The 22,904-nt window shown below is 46.0% G+C and overlaps 2 protein-coding genes across 10 annotated transcripts in view; one reads left to right on the top strand and one right to left on the bottom strand.

The window, feature by feature from the left end:
* Window positions 1-9,536, top strand: part of CUL1 (cullin 1) — a 112,082-nt gene extending 102,546 nt beyond the window's left edge. The window contains exons 17-22 of the mRNA XM_046669318.1: window positions 2,216-2,308; window positions 6,473-6,520; window positions 6,602-6,684; window positions 7,238-7,343; window positions 7,852-7,965; window positions 8,991-9,536. Of these exons, the coding sequence (XP_046525274.1) occupies window positions 2,216-2,308; window positions 6,473-6,520; window positions 6,602-6,684; window positions 7,238-7,343; window positions 7,852-7,965; window positions 8,991-9,071 (525 nt within the window). The 3' untranslated portion in view covers window positions 9,072-9,536. The remainder of the gene's footprint in view (window positions 1-2,215; window positions 2,309-6,472; window positions 6,521-6,601; window positions 6,685-7,237; window positions 7,344-7,851; window positions 7,966-8,990) is intronic.
* A 5,026-nt stretch (window positions 9,537-14,562) lies between these two features.
* Window positions 14,563-22,904, bottom strand: part of EZH2 (enhancer of zeste 2 polycomb repressive complex 2 subunit) — a 66,657-nt gene continuing 58,315 nt past the window's right edge. For all 9 annotated transcript variants that reach the window (XM_046670025.1, XM_046670032.1, XM_046670030.1 and 6 more), the window contains 8 exons: window positions 21,763-21,803; window positions 21,204-21,329; window positions 20,279-20,457; window positions 18,137-18,232; window positions 17,399-17,480; window positions 16,352-16,432; window positions 16,136-16,220; window positions 14,563-14,889 (listed from right to left, as the gene is read on the bottom strand). In XM_046670025.1, coding sequence (XP_046525981.1) covers window positions 14,829-14,889; window positions 16,136-16,220; window positions 16,352-16,432; window positions 17,399-17,480; window positions 18,137-18,232; window positions 20,279-20,457; window positions 21,204-21,329; window positions 21,763-21,803 — 751 coding nt within the window. In that variant the 3' untranslated portion in view covers window positions 14,563-14,828. The remainder of the gene's footprint in view (window positions 14,890-16,135; window positions 16,221-16,351; window positions 16,433-17,398; window positions 17,481-18,136; window positions 18,233-20,278; window positions 20,458-21,203; window positions 21,330-21,762; window positions 21,804-22,904) is intronic.

The following is a 22,904-nucleotide window of genomic DNA, read 5'->3' on the forward strand; positions in this document are numbered from 1 at the left end:
CTAGAGTCAGATGAGCTGAATTCCAGTTCCTTCTGGCAAAGGGACAAGTTACTTAATGACACTGAGCCTCAGCTTTCTTTTCCGTAAAGGGGGGATGTTCCTGCTTCTGCACCAGAAGTGGTGTGAAAATAAAGTGAAATGGTGTATTTAGTACGTGTGTGGCACAGCTCCTGCCTGATGCACGTTAAGTGTCCGGGTAGAAGCTTGAAAAGCTGGAGTTTCTTATTTAATTATGATAATAGTTCTTTTCCTTTGACAGAGTTTCACATTAATAAAACCCTCAATGCTTACAACAATACTGAGTACTAAATAATAACAACTGTGTAACTCATGTTTCCATTTTATAGATGAGAAACTGAGGCTCAGGTTAATTTAAGTTACTTTCTCTGGATTCTAGCTTATATGTGGTAGAGCCAGAATTTCAGCTAAGATCTTTTCCCTTGAGGAATCCAGGTTCTTTCTACTTGAACTTTTGTGCACAGTGGGTTTCATAAGTAGTTACTTCGTTTTAATTTCTGAGAAGCTTTCACTGGTGAGCTTATAAAAATAATTGTCTGTTTTTAAGTGTTAAGAAACTTCATACTGGGTTTTTCAGACTCAAATCTACTCATTAATTTAAACTTTCAATAATTCTACCCAGATACAATAGTTAAAATGTGTAGTATTCTGTTACACCAGGTCCAGAGGTCTTTATCAACTTGGATGTAGATTACTATACAATTGAAATTTTGTTTTCTTTATCCCCAAATACACATGGAAGAATTTGTGAGTTTGTGCTTGAGTCCCTAAACTTTCAGCACCCCTTTATGACCAGGTGGGCGCCTAGCAAGGGCTATGTTTGCTGTGTTAAGGTGGCCCAGGGCAGGCACAATGTCATATGGCTGTCACCTGCTCTTTCCCTGCCCTTGTATTTTTATTTAAATAAAAATAAGGTACAAACAAATAAGGTATTTTTTCTGATTCTTTGGGCAGTTTTTATATCAGCTTTATTGAGATGATTTATATACAGTCAAAGGCAGCGTGTTAAGGATGCGGTGAGAGGCATGGCAGTGTGCCCCTGGGGAGGCACCGCGGGCTATGGGGCATTTCTTTGAGTGGTTTGGTGTTGGTCCTTGCTCGTCTGGAGGTTGGAGACGTCCTCCCTGCCCTGGTCATTTTTCTGATTGGCATCCTGAAGTCTCCGGAAGCACCAGTGGCTCTCGGAAGCGCTAACGCAGGCCTACAGTGTCGTCGCTTGTTGCTCTCATTGACCAAGGTTTCTGTTCATGGTTCTCTACTTGCTGCTGTGGATTATGGGAAAGAAGGGAGAAGGGATTCCCATGGGAAATGTGTGAAAGGTGCCAGGCTCCCCCACAAGAGGAGTGAGACCTCAGTGGGCGTCCGTTCCCTCCACACACTTAAGGGTTAGAACCAGTATGCTGCCTGGTGTGCAGCTCCCTGAAGGCTGCCTTAGGGCCGCTGCGGTCTGCTTTCAGGCATTTCATACTCGACGTAGTACAGTACTTAGGATAAAAAATGTCAGGGGCCGGCCCCGTGGCCAAGTGGTTAAGTTCATGCGCTCTGCTTCAGCGGCCCAGGGTTTCACCGGTTCGGATCCTGGGCGCAGACCTAGCACTGCTCATCAAGCCGTGCCGAGGTGGCGTCCCACATGCCACAACTAGAAGGACTCACAACTGAAAATATACAACTATGTACCTAGGGGGCTTTGGGGAGAAGAAGGAAAAATAAAATCTTTAAAAAAAAAATCAGTATAATGGAATTCAGTATGCAGGTCGTTTATGTCAATAATGTACCAAGAGACTATTTTCTTTAGTGGTGGGCAAGAACAAATTTGAAGATTGATGCTTAATGTTTCTGTATATACCAGATGGGTATGTGTTTGTTTGTCTATATAAAAATGAGTGTGCATATAATAATGTGTGTTTACATAGACAAAACATTTTAGAAGAAATGCATTTTTCTTTGAATCATAAAATGATTCAAAGTCATTTTAATGTTTGAAAGGTAGGAAATGACGTCTCTCAGGAAAATGTTGCATTGTGGTGGAACTTCCACACTTTGTATTCCCTTTTAAGTAGATCTGCTTTATTTTTTGCCTCTGTTCAAAGAATTCATTTCGTAAATAAGTTCTTCAAACTCAGGCTGTGTATTTTTGGAGTTGTTTTCCATGCATTTAAATTTCACTTCTCTTCCTTTTATATGGGGGACCTCAAAGGCCTCTACTTTCCAGATGGCAATCCTGCTTCAGTACAACACGGAAGACGCCTACGCCGTGCAGCAGCTCACCGACAGCACCCAGATCAAAATGGTATGCTTACGTTCCCCTGCCTCTTTGTCTCGTCGCGTCACAGTTCCCTCTTCTTGGGGACATTGCAGGGAAGATGTGGGAAGAGTATGGGGGGGGCGGTCTTTGATTTGAAATAGATATTTGCCTTATGAGTATGAATATGCTCTTCTTCCAGGATTTTAATACCTGTTAAAAAAAAAGCTTAATTTTTAAACTCAGTGTAACAATACACCTATTCACGTGTGCATATACACGTGGCATACTTTTCTCTCATTTAGCTCGTTCTTTTTTTTTTCTTTTTTAAGGTTTTTTTTTTCCTTTTTCTCCCCAAAGCCCCCAGTACATAGTTGTGTATTCTTCATTGTGGGTCCTTCTAGATGTGGCATGTGGGACGCTGCCTCAGCGTGGTTTTGATGAGCAGTGCCATGTCTGCGCCCAGGATTCAAACCAACGAAACACTGGGCCGCCTGCAGCAGAGCGCACGAACTTAACCGCTCGGCCACGGGGCCAGCCCCATCATTTAGCTCGTTCTTAACCCTCTTTCCAGCTAAGCTTTTCTTACTAAGCTTAAATTTTCACTTAATTTTAATGTCATTCTTCATTTCAGTCATATTTTTTATTGAGATATATTTCACATAACATAAAATTCACCATTTTTTTATTTATTTATTTTTTTTGAGGAAGATTAGCCCTGAGCTAACTGCTGCCAATCCTGCTCTTTTTGCTGAAGAAGACTGGCCCTGAGCTAACATCTGTACCCATCTTCCTCTACTTTATATGTGGGACGCCTACCACAGCATGGCTTGCCAAGCTGTGCCATGTCCGTACCCAGGATCTGAACCAGCAAACCCCGGGCCGCCGAAGTGGAATGTGCCCACTTAGCTGCTGTGCCACAGGGCCGGCCCCAAAATTCACCATTTTAAATTATACAGTTCATTGGTATTTCTCAAGGTTGTACAACCACCAGCACTGTCCAATTCTAGAACATTTCTGTCACCCCAAAAAGAAACCTAATGCCCATTAGCAGTAACTACACTTTACCCCCTTCTCCCCGTCCCTCCATGGATTTGCCTCCTTGGCGCATTTCCTATAAATGAAACAATATGTGGCTTTTTGTGTCTGCCTCCTTTGACTTGGCGTGATGTTCTCAAGGTTTGTCCATGTTGTAGCAAGTATCTGTTTTGCGTTCTCTTTTAGGGCTGAAATATATTTCAGTTAATGATGGACCACATTATTTTTATCTATTCAACTGATGGACATTTGGGTTGTTTCTGCCCTTTGGTTATTGTGAATAATACTGCTGTGAACGTTTACGTACAAGTTTTTGTATGAACGTATATTTGGTTCCCTTGGTGTATACCCAGGTGTGGACATGGGAACTCTGTCTTTAGCTTTGTGAGGAACTGCCAGACTGTCCCACAATAGCTGCACCAGATCATGTTCTCACCAGCAGCGCATGAGGCTTTCTGTTTCTCCACGGCCTCGCCAACGTTTGTTATTATCTATTTTTTTAATTATAGCCATCCGTATGGGTATGAAGTGGCATCTCATCGTGGTACCCTAATGAGTAATGATGTTGAGTATCTTATATATTTATTGGCCATTTGTATATCTTCTTTGGAGAAATGGCTATTCAAATTCTTTGTCCATTTTTAATTGGGTTATTTGTCCTTTTTTTGCTGAGTTGTAAGAATTCTTTATATATTCTCTGTAGTAGACCCTTATCCAATACATGACTTACAAACATTTTCTCCCATTCTGTGGGTTGTCCTTTCATTTTCTTTATCACACACACAGTTAATTTTGATGAAGTCCACTTTATTTTTTCTTTGTTGCTTCTGCTTTTCATGTCATATCTAAGGAACCATTGCCTGATCCAAGGTCAAAGACTATTCTTTCCCAATTAATTGGTCCTGGCAACCTTGTCAAAAATCAGTTGACCATAGATGTATGGGGTTATTTCTGGCTCTCACTTCTTTTCCACTGATCCCTATGTCTGTCCTTAGCCAGTACCACATTGTCTTGGTTACTATTGTTCTGTAGTAAGTTTTGAAATTGACACCTTCAACTCTGTTATTCTTTGTTAAGATTGTGTTGGCTATTCTGGGTCCCTTGCATTTCCATATAATTTTCAGAATTAGCTTATCTATTTCTTAAAAAAAGGCGATGGGAATTGTGATAGAGATTGCATTTAATCTGCAGCTTGCTTTGGGGAGTATTGCCGTCTTAACAATATTAAGTCTTCTAATCCATGAATATAGATGTCTTTCCATATATTTGGATTATCTTTAATTTCTTCCAGGTGTGTTTCATAGTTGTCAGTATAAAAGTCTTACACTTCTTTGGTTAAATTTATTAGTAAGTATTTTATTATATTTGATGCTATTGTTAATGGAATCGTTTGTAGCTAATGTATAGATATACACTGGATTATGGCATATTGGTCTTATGTCTGGCAATCTTGCTGAACTCATTTATTAGTTCTGATACTTTTTTTGTGAATTCTTTAGAGTTTTTTTATGTACAATCATGTCATCTGCAAATATAGATAGTTTTACTTCTTCTTTTTCCCATTTAGATGCCTTTTATTTCTTTTTCTTGTCTGATTGCTCTGGATAGCATTTCCAGTAGTGTTGAATTGAGCTGGCATCCTTGTCTTGTTCCTGATCTTGAGAGAAAGCTTTCAGTTTCTCACTATTAAGTATGTTAGCTGTGGGTTTTTCTTAGGTGCCTTCTATTGGATTGAAGAAGTTTCCTTCTATTCCTGGTTTTCTTAGTGTTTTTATCATGAAAGAGTGCTGGATTGTGTTAAAATGCTTTTCCCGCTCTATTGGGATGACTGTGCTTTTTGTCTATTGTGTGTTACGTTGCTTGGTTTTCTTATGTTGAGCCACCCTTGCGTTATTGGGATAAATCCACTTGGTCATGGTCTATAATACTTTTTATGTGCTGCTGGGTTTGATTTTGCTGGAATTTTCTTGAGGATTTTTGCCATCTATATTCATGAGGGATATTGATCTGTTGTTTTCTATAATGTTTTGTCTGGTTTTGGTGTCAAGGTAATACTAGCCTCATGGAATGTGAATTAGAAGTCATTGATCTTTTGATCATACTTCAAGGTAGTCCAGAATACATCTTCAAGTTCTAATGAGATTACTTTGCTCCTTTGTACGTGAGAGTCTTTCTTCTCCCTCCGTCTCTGCATAGAAGCAGGCGCAAATGGCAGTGGAGGCTCGCTGTGTGGAGGGTCTGCATGTGCCCCTGCTGTGCAGAGCTGACGGCCCAGGGTCTCCTCTGCTTGGCTTCTGGCGGAGCCCCGCCTTGGTGGTCAGCGGCAGGGCTCCCTGTGGGATGCAGCTGCTGTCTGCTCCCTGCAACCGCAGCCGTCTTTGCTTAGTCAGATTTGGCTCGGCAAAGCCTCTGTCGTCCCCGTTCCGGACGTAGCCGGTGGTGTTCGGATCCAGCTTGGGCTTCTGGGCCAGTCACCCCACTAGAGGCCTCTCACTTCTGTAGCTTTCACCTTGCGCCCTCTGGCCAGAATGGATATCCATTCAGACGAGGGCAGGCCCTTTCTGTCCACCTGTGGCGGGGGTCCTAGGTATGTGGGAGTCCAGGTAACTGTGCAAGTTAGGCTGATGGTGCTGTCTGATTTCCTGGGATTGTGAATCTGTGAAACTAAGGGAGAGCTGGCAGATGATCAGCCACCGACTGGTTACAGTGAGGAAATGCCCAGCAGCCGCACCGTTTGCTTGGAGTTCACCAGAGGCAAGTCGAGAACAGGGTCGCCTGCCACGAGGCCCCCTCGTGTTCATGAACAGAGCGTTTTTTCCAGTCCTGCTGAACGAAGCAGCGGTCAGCATCCGGGACGAGCTGTCAGGCATCTAGGAGGTGGATAGGTTCCTGTGGGTTCACTTAAAGCAGTCGGTCCTGCACAGTTTCTAACATTTGTAACACAATTGTCAGTCTTTATTGTCAGGTGATGAAGGCCAGAAAAGGGTTGAGTTCGCTTTTAGAAGTACTGGAGGAAGTAGTGAATTTGAGAACCACGAAGAGGCCCCACCTCTCTTTTCCTCTGGATGTATTCTTCAACTTGCGTGACTTTTGTTTGACGTGGGATTGCCGTGGTTTTTATTGCAAAGAAAAATGCATTTTCTCTTTAACTTATCTTTTTCTCTTTAATTGCAGGACATTTTGGCGCAAGTCCTTCAGATTTTATTGAAGTCGAAGTTACTGGTATGTTTGTGTACTTTTTCTGTTAAGCCAGAAGAAAGGGTCTTCCTGAGGTGTTACGTAGTAACGCTTGTTTTCTTACAGGTCTTGGAAGATGAGAATGCAAATGTTGATGAAGTGGAATTGAAGCCAGATACCTTAATAAAATTATATCTTGGTTATAAAAAGTAAGAAAAATCTAAGTCCCAGACCCCAGATCCCCCACCTCCGCTCTGGGCGACCTTAATAAAATTATAAATTGGTTATACAAAGTAAGAAAAATCTAAGTGCTAGACTCCAGACTCCCCCGCCTCCGTCCGGGCGTTTCCCGGCCGATGCACAGGGAGCGGGGCCGTGGAGGCCTCCGCCAGACCATCCTGGGTCTATTTGACTCCATTTCAGTTTTTGGTTTTTTCTTCATTTGGCAAATAAATCTTAAATGGCTCGCCTAGAAAGTTTGGACCTCTGTGTCCAAGTGTTGTGATCTTATTTCACTTGACAAAATTTGGGAGAGCCGATTGAGGAAGCGGGTTTGCTGCAATGGAGGTGTGCTGTGCCTGGCCCAGCCGGTGCCCGCCCTGTGCGAGGAGCCGCCGGGTTCGGGGTTGGGTCGGGCGCTTTGCGGAGCCGGCGGCCGCGCACCTCCCTGCGGCAGCAGAGCGCTTCCGGAGGATGGAAGCAGGGAAGCCGCCTGCCTGCCTCTAAAGCTGTGCTGATGGCTCTCCTCCTTTTTCTTGACAGTAAGAAATTAAGGGTTAACATCAATGTGCCAATGAAAACTGAACAGAAGCAGGAACAGGAAACCACCCACAAAAATATCGAGGAAGACCGCAAACTACTGATCCAGGTGACTTGGGTTCATGCCGGTGTCGCGTGGGCTCCCTCACACGGCAGGTGGTGACTGAAGCCGGTCTGGTGCTTCGTTTGGGCTGTGTGTTGGCTGTGACTTGCAAGTGGTTGCCAGGATTATGGATGGTTCTAGATGGAGTAGATGAAATAACAGATGAAATAGATGAGAACAAGTAAATGTGGCGCGTTAACTACAGTGGGAGGAAGGAGAGTGTGGAGTGAAGGGTGGGCAGCTGGTGTGGCTTTGAAGATGGACTTTTTCTTCATTTTTTAAATGTTTTATATTTGGGTTAGATTATTGTAATTACTTGTAAACACTTTAATGTTTGTTGTTCGAGCTGAAATGCCGGCGGGTGGAGGTGGCCCCTGTCCCCTCTCGCTGCCGTGAACCGTAGTCCTGGGCCTGGAGAGAACTTGGCGGCCTCTGCTAGCTGTCCTCAGTCGCGAAGCAGCAGAGTTGTTGTGACTCTCGTAGACACGTGTGTTTTCCCTCCTTGGTTACTTAGGCGGCTATCGTGAGGATTATGAAAATGAGGAAGGTTCTGAAACACCAGCAGCTGCTGGGAGAAGTGCTGACTCAGCTGTCGTCCAGATTCAAGCCTCGGGTCCCCGTCATTAAGGTACAGAAGTTCCCGAGCAGACACGCTCGGGTGGTTCTTTTACAAGAGGAGAGGTGTAGCCAACAGTGGGTTGATTACTGTTTCCTGAACAGGATGACTTATTCATATGTAACAGAAAGACAATAGGCTTAGTTTTTAAGCACTTCATTGAAATATATATACAGAGAAGTGCACAGATGCTAAGTAGTCAGCCTGCTGATTTTCTCAAAGTAAATACGCTTGCGCAGCCACACCCAGAGCAAGAGTTAGAACGTCACCAGCGTCTCCAGTGCCCTCCCTCTTGCTCCCTCCCAGCCAGTGCCTGTGCTTCTGTAGAGCTGCCCCTGTCACGCATCTGACACCGTAGGGCAGTGTGCCCACCCTGCACTCCGCACGCACGGCCCCAGGGTACCCGCTCTCCCGTGTCTGCTGGCGGCACGTTTGGAGATCCGTCTCTGTCTAGCCCGTGGCCGCGTGTTCGTCTGACTGCCGTGGGGCATCCTCTGTGAGCACGCACAGCTCCTGGTGACTGACGTTCGCTCGTTTCCACGGGGCTTGTTTAAGACGGCAGCTAAGCAGCTCTTTCCTTCCCGAACCACCGGGGTAAACGGCAGCCAGTGCAGAGCCCCAGAGGGCGGCAGCTGACGGGACTCCCCTGGGGCTGCGTGGAGCGCAGGCGCCTGTTTGTTCAGAGTCCCCACGCCCCGTTCCCTGTGAAGGACATCCTCAGGCGAGACTGAGGGGAGAGAGATCGGGCCGCGTGACTGCTGCAGCGCCTGCCCGGTTCCCGGGCGCCGTCTCCGGAGAGGCCTCGCCCTCCAGGACCTTAAGGAGGAGGGCGCTGACGGGCCTCGACTAGGGAAGGCAGTGTCTTGGCTGCCTGAGAAGTAGAAGCACACACCAGAGGGATGTGTGGGGGGATTTGCTCCCCACTGAGATCCCGAGGGTGGGGGGATCGTGGTGAGAGTGGCCTGTCTCTGTTCTGGTAATAAATGTGTTTTTCCTCCCCTTCCACTACCTCTTCCTTTTTTAAAAATAATGCTCAGAAATGCATTGACATTCTGATCGAGAAAGAATATTTGGAGCGAGTTGATGGTGAAAAGGACACCTACAGTTACTTGGCTTAACCCTTCTAGAAGGGTCTGACTGTGCGACCCGCTGCAAATACTTCCTGGTGGAAAAAATGAAATCAACTCAAGTTCATAGCAGCCAGCCTGCCGCCATTTGGACCTCCCTTTTTAAACCTGGGACCAAGACTCCATCAGCCGGTCTCAGATGTACATCAGAACTGCTCAGGATTGATACATTTCAAGTCTGTAAATATGGACACCAACGCCATTTAACCTAATTTAAGAACAGAGGGGACTGGAACCTTCCATGCTGAGGGCTGCATGCTACTGCATTTAAATCAATACATTGGCTACTTGGTTAACCGCTGTCGTCTTAGGCAGCACTTAGAATGTTGGCAGCACTGTGAGAGCAAGTCTGAATGGACCCACGTGTAATCTGCTATGAAAAACCATTTGTATAGTGTGTTTCATTTTTTAATGTGTGAAAATAAAGAAAATTAAAGGATTTCTGTACAAGTCGCATTTGGTTTTGTTTTAAGTTTTACTAATTTCTATATGTAAATAAAAGATATAATGATTGTGCAAATTTATATTCCCAGTGTCTTCCTGTAGTCTAAAAGGCTGCATTCTTTAGATTGAACATTTTTTTTAAGATCGTACAATTTTAAGGCCCCTTGTCATCTTTTTTCAAATGTTCATGCTCATCACTGTGACTTCCTCCAGTGGCTTGAAGGCAGCACTGGGATTCAGTGACTCCATGTCGATGCTCTTCACGCTTGTAAGGACTGAATGGCTTAATCCTCTGACAGCCTCATGCAGGAAACAGTAGCCCCTTTTCACAGGTGGGGAAGCTGAGGAGAGGAGGAGGAGCTTGTCTCTAGTGGGTAGCGGAGGAGGCAGCCGGCCCCGGGACCACGCTCCCTGCCAGCCTCTGCTGCTTTGTCTGGTAAGTCTGCAGGGCGAGTGCCCGCGTGTGGGGGGTGATGGGGCTAGTCACTGCTTCGTCTGCTTCTGACCAGTCCTTAAAACAGAGGCTCGACAGTTTAAGGTTACGTCAGCTTTGACAGGTGAAACTGCCTGGGTCAGAGGAAGGAGGCGTGACCTCCTCCCTCCCTCCCCAACCACGGTGGGAGGCGAGGAGCAGACCAGCAGGACGAGAGCCCAGCAGCTTGCCAGGCCCCTCCTGGTAGGTTGGACAGTGTTCTGGCTGTTAGGAAAGTTGCTCCTCTAGAGAGGATGGAGTGTCACCCCAGCATGTCCCCCAGAGGAGACCTGAGGCCAGGGGCACTGATGCTCCATGCCCTCTCCCAGCAGGGGGCCCTGGGCCATGCCAGCTGTGCTTCACTCTTTGTCCACAGTCCCAGGGCTGACTGCTGTCCACGTGAGTCCCCTTTTTGCGGTCATTGCCTGCCCAAAGGACAGAAGAGACGGCGAGGTGCAGGCAGAGACTGCAGGCAGACTCCGCTCTGCAGCTTCATTCTCTTGAGGTTCCCTCTCATAAACCTCACAGGTTTCTTAAGCGATACAAGTGCTAGGACATAGCAAACTAGACCTCTCCTGAGTCAGTTAGAAAAGAAGGCGGCGGCATGGCTAAGGGAGTAAGCGGAAGTTCTTATGGCTTCTTGGAACAATCTGGCACTTAACGCGTTAGGTTACAAAGTTGAAGGTTAAATAGGTTATGAAAAGTAACAGGTAATGGTTCCCACACTTTTTTAGTGTATCTTTTTCAAACGTTCTTATAAAGATTCCGAGCGTATAAACCAGGCTGAAAGCAGAAGTGCCACCCAGGGCCCCCTCTTCTCTCCGTCCCCCCCGAAGGGCCCTGGGGCCTCTGGAACCCTCTAACTGGAGTTGTGCTCACAGCTTGCTTTTCCTCGCAACAGTGTATCTGCCTCCGAGACACGTGCTGCAAAGAAACACCAAGGAGCCACTTTCAGAACCTGGATTTGCATCCTGTCCAGTAAGGGAAGTATCTTAATGAGGTTTTGCTGGTGCCTCTTGAAGTCCTCCAGGATGGAGAGTGCCCTTGGGTAAGTCAGAGCCTGTTCTGAACGGTGGGCTGAGGGCCGCGCGCCCCGCGTCCTCCGAGTCCATACCTTGGACCTGCCCCCTCACGTTAGGTGAATGTCCTGTTTAATGGGTGTGGAAAGAAAGGGCAGCTCAAGATTTTTTGCCTTTATTCCCCAAACCATATCCTAGCCTAACAAGGATGGTCAGGAGCCTCCAAAGGTGAGCCAGAAGAATCGAGCTCCCTCACGTGCCAAAGAGCTGCATTTCTCTTCTGAGAGATGGAGAACGGCCTCTGTGAGGAATGCGTCTTTCTGGGTAACTGAAATAGTGGTCTTCTGAGGCTGCCTAGAGGCAAAGGCCCGGGAGTTCTCACAGCTTTCGGTGCCCTGAGGAGGGATCACTGACTGCAACACTCGTGAAGCCCACAGGAGGTGGTGGGTTGAAGGAAAACCACGTTCTGGGCTGTGTATCTCACTGTCGGTTCCGCAGGCTGAGACCCACTTCCTCTGGCCAAGGGAGGAGACCAAGCCTGGTGGGACCTTACTCAACAGCCTGGAGGGTGACAGGTTCTCCCGCTTGGAATCTGTTATCAAAGATCATGCCTGTGTAGACATGGACTGCTGGCCAGTCACTTGTCAGTGCCTTTGTGAGAAAGCAGCGGGGGACACTAAAATACAGGCCTAAGTAACGGGTAAGGGGGAACAGTGGATCCAGGACCAAGAGGCCCCTGGGATTTATCTGTAGTGACTGAACACTGTAAGATGGCCTGCCTTCTTGCTGAACACTGGTATCTAATTTTCCTTTGAGAGAAACTTAGATTTTACCAGACCCAGAGGAAAAATCAAACAGGCTGACCTATCTCTGTTTGAATTGAACCCCCCTTCTGATGAGACTTTTTTTCTTTTTTTAATCACAGTAGCTTGGCCCTCTGGTGATCTCGATTTTATCTGCCCGAATCTCATCTTTGCAGTTCATCCACTGGATGCACGTGCACAGTGGCAGACCAGACGATGACTCTGTCCTAACAGGTAAGTGGCAAACCTTTATGGAGGCGTGGTTTGCACACAGAAAGCTGTGCACGTTTGCTGTTTCAGACCGTTTCTACTACCTGGTGCTGTGCCCATCACAGGGAGTCATTTATAACAAAGCGCTCAAGCAGTGAGCAAGCACTTACTCCAGCTAATTCCAGTAAGAGCCTAAAGCTCACACAGCTTACAACAGAATACTTAGGTTATTTCAGTGTTCACGTTAGGAACCCTTCTTGATGACCCATCTAGTTGAAATTACAGGATGTTAGTTGACACACGACTGATTTTTGGCAGGGTTGGGGGCAGTGTTGAACACCTTGGGCAGAGGTAGAAATCCAGACTTGGAGTCTGGATACAGTGAAGGCTGGAGAGCAAATGAACCAGACAGTAATGAAAAATAGGCAGTTTCTAGGTAGATGTCTTTTTTAAATAAATTAACATACTGGTTGAATTGACAAGCAGAACCACATATTTCATGGTACCTGGAAAGTTGGCCTGTGGGTGTGATGCTGCCTGTACTTGGACGTCAGGACTCTGTCACAGCTGTGGGTTGTCTTCGTGTGCTTCTTTATGACCGTTAGGAGAAAAGGCTTAGGGGCCACAGAAATTGAGCCACTGGGCGGCAACCTGCTGGCAGGGTGTCTTCATCCTCAGTGAACAATGTAATATTCCTACACCGTTTGAAAATGGTTTGAAACACAGCTGTACCCTGGTATGATATACTACTCAGTTCTGTATTTTCTCTGGTAGGGAATCAACTCCAGGCTTAGAGACACATACAGACTAAGTTATTACCTCAGTGGGTACAGGGGAAAGGAGAAAAAGCATACTTTCTTTAAAATTAGCTTTTGCCCAAACTTTGTCTTTATTAATTGGGTATTTGAATACCTTATGTGTCAAGTTCTGTGCTCCCTCCACCCCCCGATTATAAATAAAGTCTAAAGCTGACCAGATCTGATAAAAGATGCTCGGTGTCACATGGGACATTCTGAATGGGTGCACATCAGGTGTTTCCTGTTGGAGAATCTGTTCATGTAGTTAGTGACTAGGGCACTAGAGAAGTACATTTCAAATCAGGGTTCAAAAAGATGGTTGTGCGTGAAAAAATACGCCAGATGGTGCTCAAAGTTCTTGCTCTCCATCAACGGAACTTTTATTTTGTTTTTATGCTGTATTTGGGTCTCTGGTATATTAAGTGAGCAGAACCTCCCTGGACTCGAGGACCCGCCTTCCAGTTCATGCCTGCGGCCAGGCTGGGAGCTGTGAATACCAGAAAGGCTGCAGCTGGAATGAGCTCGGTGTCAGTAGATACTATCAGGGCAAGCAATCACTGCGGTGTCCTAACCAGCCCACACGTGACAATGAACAGATGGGCTCCACTTGTGCTGAGGGCGAGGGTGGAACATGGCAGTCAAGGGCAAGCACGGCAGTGAACCTACGCGAATCAGTCAGCAACAGCCAACCAAGTGAATGGTCCCGTTTCCTGGGTGGAGAGTGGGGTCGTTAGAGACACAACACATCAGCAGCGTCAGTCAAAACCAAGCGGGGCAGAGAATCTAAGGGTAACACACAAGACGAGCATCTAAGGCCAGGACTTTCTATTGCTAAAGCACAGTGGCAAACTAACTTTGTTAGGACTCACACTGCTACGCCTTGTGTATCAATGCAACGAAACCAGAGAGTCTTGTCAGTGTCTGCATAACCAGAAGGGAAGGTAGCTTTAATTAAGTTTCATATTATAAATCAAGAAAAATTTTATCAAACTCTCAAAAAGGCAACTGCACACCACAGACCGACTATCGCTATTTGGAGGGCTGCCCCCAGTCGTGTCGGTCAGTGTGTGTCAGGAGGGTGCTGGAAGCCCTCACTACCGCTCGGAGAGGAAACCGCACTGTCGTGGAGGGTCGGGAGTGAGTGCCCGGCTCCCTGAAACTTGGCGAGGGCTTTCCTACCGCTTCTTCAGAAGATAGAAAACCATACTTTGGTGACATCTGTCACCTTTCGTAGATGGGTGAGGAATCTCGTTTATACCACGGTATTTCCAAAGGACTGTGTCCACACTAACGGAGTTGAGAGCTAGGTAGGGTCTTAGACATCACCTGGTCTCACTGTCACTTTGTGGAGCACAAGGCCTGGAGATGAACTCTCCCGGCCACTCAGCGGACTGGACGTGCCCCACGGTGGTCTCAGGTTGCAAGTAGCGCCGCTCACTTATGGACATCATCTACTTATTAAGAGACACTATTACTATAAATTCTAATTAGGCAAATTATACAATATCAATTATGTGTATATTGTATTCATATTACATATGTGCATGTTTACTTAAGTGCATATTTGGTATAACCAGGCAAATGAATACTGATAGGCAATATGAGTTCAATCAAGATTCACAGTGACAAACCTAACTCCTTCGGTTTTTCACTGGAGAGTCTGCTCCCCCGCTAGGGACGAACGAGGTCCTTTTCTCCAGCTCATGAAGCTGTGTGACACACAACTCAACGACCGGAGAAGTTCAAGTATTCTTTATTCAAAGTTGAAAAATGTACCATACTGCATTATTGCAAAAATTCACTGGTACAAAACACTTTGCAGCTGGTGAGAAGGCAATAAAAAGTTGATTTTTAAACTCATTACTATAAATTATTCTTACAGTACTTTGCAAATTCAGAATTTCAAACTGCATCTTCCTTTTCTACATTGCCCACAGTACTCGAGGTTCCTGAAGCTAAGGCAGCTTGTTCCAGAGAGGAGGAGGGGGAGGAGGTAGCAGACGTCAAGGGATTTCCATTTCTCTTTCGATGCCCACGTACTTCAGGGCGTCAGCCTGGCTGTATCTGAAACAGCACGAGAGAGGTGTGAGCACCACCCGGCGCGGACACTTACCGCCACTGCTGCTTAATTCAGCGTGCGCCTCAGACACCGCCGTGTGCAGACGGCGACGCAGACAGCTGTGTCACTGGTAATTTTACTACAGCCCTTCCCACAGCTTTCTTCCCAGCTACCCACTCTGTCCCTGAGACACACTGTCCAGGAAGGCATGGTCCACATCATGACCTTTAGGCCTAGCACTGGGAAGGCAAGAGAAAGAGAAAAGTAACTCTGATCTGGCTGGAATGATGACTTGGGCCCCCAGTAAACAGGGCCAAAGAGTGGCCACAGCTGGTGCCCTCCAGGTGAAGAAAGAATGGGGACAGCACACAGAAGCGAGAAGAGCCTAGGACCTCCACCACAGCAAGGGGGGCTACGGGTCCTCTGAAAGGAAGCACTGGCTATGCTGCCCCCTAACCCAGGGCCACCCAGCCGCTGCTCATGCGGGGGGCAGGGGCACTGCTTACAGTGAAGTAGCAGTGGTGGCCTCCCCTAGGGCGATGCTGACTGGGGTCCTGGCACTTCCACGGTGCAGCAGTTTGCCATTAAAGGTGGCTAAATATGGGCCTGCGTTTAACACAACTCAGTATTCAGAACCCAAGCTTCTGAATGGGCCGTATATTCAGCCACAGGATTTGTGTAATTACACAGTCGTCTGACTTGTCAATTTATCCTACAGAATTTGACAATGTAAACTGCCAGCTGGATACCTAATCTCATAACCACCACCGGGGGCCCGTGGGTCCTCAGCATCCTGACGGCTGGCATGGCTTTTCCCACGGAAAGGACCCCGAGGATGACCAGGTAGGATATTGGCCAAATGTGCCTTAAACTATTAAAATACTAAATAATGATGTATGTAGTAAGTACTCCAGCAATTAAACATAGTGTGACCACATTCACTTTAGAAAATGCACCTGTAGGAACTCAGGTGGCATGGCCATGCACAAAGCACACGTGCAAGCATGGTGTCAAGAAGTCCAGGGGGCAGACCAGCTCTTACCAGCAGGGTTAAAAATGGGCCTTTCTGCATTCTTTTATAATAAACTACGTGACCAGAAAAATATAAGCTAACTCCCACGGCAGATGGTGACCGGGACTCAGCCCTCCCACACGGGAGATGAGCAGAGAGCTGAAAGACAGCCTTTGGCCCCAGCTCTGAGTCCAGGAAGAAGCCTTTAGATCACACCAGAAAAATGGACTGTTACCCACCTGTAATCAAAAAACAGCTCTTCACCAGTCTGGATGGCTCTCTTAGCAAAAATCCCTATCCTGTGATCGCCGTTAACCATCATAACTGGAGAGAGAGAGACAGCAGTCAGCGCGCTGGCGGAGACAGGCCACAAGGAGGGAGCCCACTTGCTCACAAGCACCCATCCGCCCGGGGCCAACAAGTCTGCTACCACTTTCGGACTCCAGAGCACCTACCTTTTGCATAGCAGTTGGGATTTACTGAATGGTTTGCAAAACGAATTTTGTTACCCTTGCGGGTTGCATCCACCACAAAATCTAAGAAGAAACAAGTACAATCCACTGAACCATTTCAGTTATAGATCAATAATTCTGGAAATACAACTGGTTATAGTTGCTTTTGAAGGCAAACCCTGAAGAACTAAGTCATTCAACCAACTTCAGAATGAAATGACATTTGGAGGAAAATGCTGTTCTAGGTTAAAATTAATCAGTAATTCAAGAGTTTTCTCTCTCAAATGCTGTTACTTATCAACTATAAATATATATTACTGAGCAAAACATTGCAAAAAAAGGATTCTAAGTTCTTCTCAACACCAAGAATAAGTATTTTTCAGATTTAAAATTGCTTTTTTTCATCATACTGTTTATGGAACACCTTCAGAGAAAGAAGCTATCCTGCTATTTCAGCTGAGAGACTGAATGTCTGAGATGTTAAGCACACCTGCGTTTCCCTCGTACTCCCCCCAGCAACACAGACTACAGCCTTACGGTCTCTACTCAAGAACAGCATCGGCAAAAGCAGCTTCCTGTGTTCTCACAGTCCTCTGAGAACGCCTAGGGAAGTTTTGGAGATGCCTGCGAATTCAGTGCTCCACACCCTTCCCAGGAAGGACCAAGCTGATTCAACACCCGAAGGGCCAGGAACACGAGGAGGGCAAAGCAGTGGAGAACCGAAGAACGTCTCACAGCCATAGTGGTGTGGCCCCGCCACAGCTGGCCCAGAACTCCAGAGCTCAAGTCCTTCCCACACAACCCGTTCTCCCGGAGGAACTCCTCCCCTCCGGTTCCGGCAGTCCAGCCTGCTTAGCTTTCAAGTGAGCAGCCCACTCCTAAGCCTGTACCAGCTAGTAAGAAATACTAGAAGCTCCTAACGTGGAGATGGTGCTCCTTACAACCCCATCATGACACTTGCGGCCGCTAACTTCATTTCTGAGGACGTCGGCCAGTGGACAGGCTCCCAAAGGCAAATCAGTAACTGACGCCTTCACCTCATGAACTTACCGTTATTCAAGTTGAACAGAAAGCTGCACATGTATTTATCATACACTTTCCCTCTTCTGTCTGCTTCGTCTTGAGAAATAATCTAGAAAGAAAGACAGGACAAGATGGTTTTGGGTTAGGTGGTTAAACCTGGTAGGAGAGCACAAAAAGCCCATCTAGAGAAGCTGGGACCTTCAAGAGGAGGATCCTCGACAAGTAGTCACGGTGGCCAGTTTCTCTCCCATTCAGTCTGCATGCTGATATGTCAAAGAACAATGATATTTTAAGGACTTCAACTCAGAAATATTTCCACAGCCAAACTAATTTATACTTGGAGAAAGTGACTAACAGAAGTGTTTTTAGTGAATAAAAAATACCAGCTCGGTGGGTTACTTCCCCATTGAAGCAAAGCCAGCCCTCTGGACCTCCCCTGACTCCACAACTAGCAAGGCCTAGGATTAACGACACTGGCATTTCTAGGTCCTTTTTAGGCTGTGGACTAAGCAGGACAGACTCTGCATCACAAAGTTCTTGTTCCTGTGCTTGTCCCCAGACGATAAAAGCTGAATGTGACAGATCAAAGCAGTCTGGTTACCAGCAAACCAAACCCACCAGCATGAGTAAGTCCAAGCTGAAAAGGCACTTTCTATTCATTTATTTCTCATCAAACCCAATGGACATGCACAGTGAAATCAATGCAAAACAAACAAAAGTTATCTACAGTACTCCACGAACCGTGTGATAGTACTCTCGCCTCACCTCTCCACAGTATTCCGAGATGAATTCATTTTTCTGCACAGGATCTTTGATGAAAATCCCCCAGCCTGCCACATCGGATGGTGCCAGCAATAAATGCTGGAGGAAAAAACACAATCATAGAATCAAAGAAGGAAGCAAAGAGGGGCTGCTGACACAGTCGACTGCGGGATGGATCCCTCTCAGTCTTCAGCCCTGTTCTCACAGACGGTCAGTGAGGAGGAAAGCTGCTGAGTACCCCACACTGAGGGGTCAACTCCCCAGGTATTGCCACAGGGGCTGGCAATGCTTTGGGGTAAGTATTCTCTACCTTACAGAAAAAATGAAGTCACTTCTGATGGCGGTGGTCCCCTCCATCTGCCACCATTCAGTGAGGTATCCCAGGACCGGCGCACTTCCCTTCTCCATCATTTCCTCAGTCTTTAACGTTCTTGAATAGTCCACTTTCAAGGTGAATTTAATACAAGAACACCCAATCACTCTCTCCCCTCCACTTCCCCAGTGACCACTATCACTGGCTACCCCATTTTCAGTTCCAGGCCCCCAGAGAACATTCTCCTGGTTCTTCTAGCTTCTATTCCTCCTGAGGCTCTGCCATTTCTCCATGGCAGTCTCTCTTGGATGTGTTCTTCCACAGCCCTTCCTTGAGGCAGCATTAGGAACTACCATGATCTCATCAGTCCAGCATTCTGGTCTTAGGAGATGCCAAGAGGATCATCGGTGTCAATTTTATACTTAGGGATTCCTTCCCAACATACTCTAACTTTTCATGTGGTTCACTATTACTTTCATTCCAAATTTCCCAATCTATTCCTATTCTAATCCAGCCTACATTCACCTGTCAGGGAAATTCCCCAAATAGCTCACTGATCAGAAACTAAATTAGTCAAATATTGTTAAGCAAATGAAACCCGGTTGGTAAAAAGTATCTACCTAATTTTCTTTTCTGTTTTAGAAGTTAAAAGATGTTTATAAAGAAGACCTGTCAACATGAACAGTATTACCTACTTCCCAGACAAACTGGAGGATGAGTTTATCACGCAATGGCAGGTATGGGATGGGGGAGAAATGAGATTTTGAGAGCTCAACAGATGTGCCATGGGACACTGTACAACATCACTGTGATGGGATGGCCTCGATGGACGTAAGTACCTAGAGCAAAAGGACTAAACACCTGAAAACATCAGAACACCCAAAAAGAAGTATTTCTGGTAGAAGGGGACCACTTCCAGGAGTGTGGTCTCAATTACGTCATACAACGGTTCAGTAACCTAAGACATGAATACACACCAACCCACGGCAGGGCTCTGGGGCCAGAATGCCTGCACTGGAGTTCCTGCTCGTTTCCTTAATGAGTCTTGTAACTTTGGGTTTCCTCACCCGTAAAATGGGGTTAACTCGTGGAGTTAGGAGGACTAATGCGTTAATACACAAAAGCACTTAGACCAGTGCCTGCTGTATATCAAATAATAAATGTCAGCTATTACTGTAAAAATGATTAATTGATGAAGAACCCCATCATCTACCCTAAAAAAAAAGGAGATACTGAACTTCCCCAGCATATGCTGTTAGTTTCTTTTGCTCAGTAATGACTTCCTGGTTGCTACAATTAGAATCACCTGCATACAGTTCCCAGGCTTCAGTTATGATCCCTGTGTTGTTTTCAAGGTTATTAAAGAAACGAGAACTAAGTCTGCAAAAACTACCAGGGGAAATTTCATCTTTTACTCTGCACAAGAAGGAAACTTGGATAAGAATGGGTCTCTATATTCTGAGAGGAACACCATTTATTTGTATTAAGGAGACTATATAAACTACTAGTTCTATTAACTAAAAAAAAAATTCAAATCATCTATTAAACCAATTAGGAAAAATGCCTTATTCCAAATCTGATCCCATTAACAGCTGTTTCTCAGAATTTATTAGTTCATCTTACAACAGAGGTGGGTGTTCTATAGAAAACTTAAGAGATTGCCCAAGGATGCATGGCCCAAAGAAAGATCAACCATTTTCCCTCTATCAGCTGTACCATTCAATGGTCATTTCCACTTTTTTGCCACTGCTAAATGGTCTGAGACTGTCCCAGCACTGACAACAGGCAAGAGCCATCCCAAACTGACCATCCAGGAGGGACAGCACTGTTACCTTTTTGGAGCCCCGCTGAATACTACAGTTCTTGCAGGACACGTTCTTGCTGTCCCAGTGGTCAGCAGCTCCACAAGTGAGACAGAGGTCAGGGTCACACTCTCGGACAGCCAGGTAGCACGGGCACTGCTTCGTGTTGCACTGTGCTTTGCAGCGGCACCCGGGGAAGCGGTTCTGACCTGCAGAGAGATGTTCTTTGTCATCATCCTAGGCAACTGCTACATGGTGGGGCATGTCAAGTATCGTGCAAAGGCCAGAGTGACTGTCACCTCACGCCCCCCTTACTAGCCCCTTGTGCAGACGAAGACACTGAAGTAACAGGACAGTTACAGCTGTCAACACTGACAAAGGTCATCACTGAGTTCTTGTTTTTCCATTTTTGTTAAATGGTGTGTTTACTTAAAGTTCTTTGATTTCTAAAATATGTGTGATGGGAGGGTTTGGGCTAAATAATATCCATGGTTCTTGACCATCCTAGAGTCCACAGTTCTAGGAACTTCCTTAGTATCAGAGCTTCATGTGCAGTTTCATTAAATAACTATAATCTTTACTCTTATGCTAGATTCTTTTATATTCTGAAGACTTAAACCCACCTAACTCTGACAATTTCTGGCGCCCAAAAAGTATTAGGCAGTTATTTCTAGATTCCCTTACATTCTATGATTTAATTTAAATGATCAAAGGAAAAAAGCTCCTTTAATCCAATTTTGCTTAACCTACACACATTAACCAGGAGATCGGCTGGACACCAGCACAGTGCCGGTTATAGGGCTCCATAAATATCCTTGTAGATAAATGGATTTCCTACAGGAAACAACAAGCAAGAGCTGCCATGTTTTTCGTTTGATATAAATTACTATTTTAAATTGCTGACCAGAAGCCTATTTAATTCTCATGCAATTACATCAAAGCAGTAGATACTTACACTCTGAACTACACTGACAAAACTTTTCACAAAAATTTTGTGCTATCACACAAGGGCACGAACTGTCACAAGGCTGCCGTGGGTGGTCACAGGGTTGATAGTTGTAAACGTGGTTAGAGGAGCCATCTGCACAAAGAGAACAGCAGGCAGGTCAATCGAGAGGGGTGCACGATGATGGGACACGACGAACAGGAACACGTTCTTGCCCAGTGCCTGTGGAGCTGAGCGGGTTTCCCTTCCTCTGTTTACAGCTCTCCACATACTCTTGTTTACAAGATGAGGTTCCCTCTCATCCCCCACGTGCTTGGGTACCCCAGAGCACTGTCACCCACACCACAGTCAGATTTCCAGAGTACTTTCTTCTTTAACTGACTGGCTGACTCACTCCACCCAGTCAGCTTTCACTGTTAATCAACAGACATCCTCCATTTAAATTGGCTTAATGTACAGAAGTCAATTATATCAGAATATCCCAAACTCTAATTCAGTTACTATGCTGAAACAAATGAGAAGTAGACATTTTTAAGTTAATAATGAAGTTGAACGGAAAGATGCTAACCCTTTTTCAGCTGTATCTTTCTGCAGTGTGCAGCCCACAACCTGCAAAACACAAAGAGAATAACACACAGCCTTCTTCGAGGAGCTAGGAGTGCAGTCACAGCACAACCCAACAGCAGCCACTTCCCCAGGCCGGACTGTGCCAGGAAGACCTCAGTGCTTTAAATCCAGGTCACTGTGAAGCAAGTCACACACCAGACAGCTTCCATGTGCCGTCAGTTCAATGGCTGCGGGCCTGTGTGGCAGCTGGCCCCGCCGTGTGCCACAGCGTGCGTGGGCCCTTTACAGCCCCGCCTGGCAGGACTTAGGGCAGCCACGCCTCCGTGTGTCTGCCATTGACCTGTATTACCCAAATCCTGATGTGGGAGATAATGATACCATAAGCTTCCTCTAATTTCAGGCATTTTAATCATTCAGTTGAGCTATATGGTCAGAAATAATACAACCAAAAAATTCAGAAGTATCTACTAAAGCCTAAATTCCTATGGGAAATACTTCTAAGTTCTTTCAGTTCCAAATTAAGTTGACCCTGACCCTACATTTATTAAAGAAATGTCACATGAGCATGTACACAATTTTTCAAGTGTCATCTAAATGTCCCCTTGCCCAACACCCAGCTATGCTTCTCTCTAAAAGGGGAAGAATGACAACAGACGGTCCCTCCATGATTTTCTGGCTCTTCCCTTAGAAATCCAGTCAGCCTGAAAACATTCTCCACACTTCGTCACTCACTCACCACAAGCCTTTGTGAAAGGTAACATTCACACCGGCTTAAAGTAGGGTAACAATTAAGGATATCAGAATGCAAGGCCACACACGTAGAAAATTCAGGCTCCTAGAAGAAAAAGCGGCTCAGAGCCCACATGAGCACTCCCGAGACTCACCACAGGAGCACGTCCAAGAACAAAGGCTACGGCACTGCTCTCTGGGGCCCTTCCTGCAGAAGCTACTACCTGTTTTCTTAACCAAAACGCAGCATAGTAACCGTAATTTTTGTGACTCATAACAAACCAAACCATTCTAGTGAAGGCTGCTGTATTTTTACAGAAAAATACCAGCAACGAACGACCCATGGAAGCAAGGCTCCACAAGTCTATTTTTGAGGCAGTTTTAAGTGTTTTCTGCAACAGACAGCGTGGAATC

The sequence above is a fragment of the Equus quagga genome, chromosome 8, assembly GCF_021613505.1.
Source record: "Equus quagga isolate Etosha38 chromosome 8, UCLA_HA_Equagga_1.0, whole genome shotgun sequence".
Lineage (NCBI taxonomy): Eukaryota > Metazoa > Chordata > Mammalia > Perissodactyla > Equidae > Equus > Equus quagga.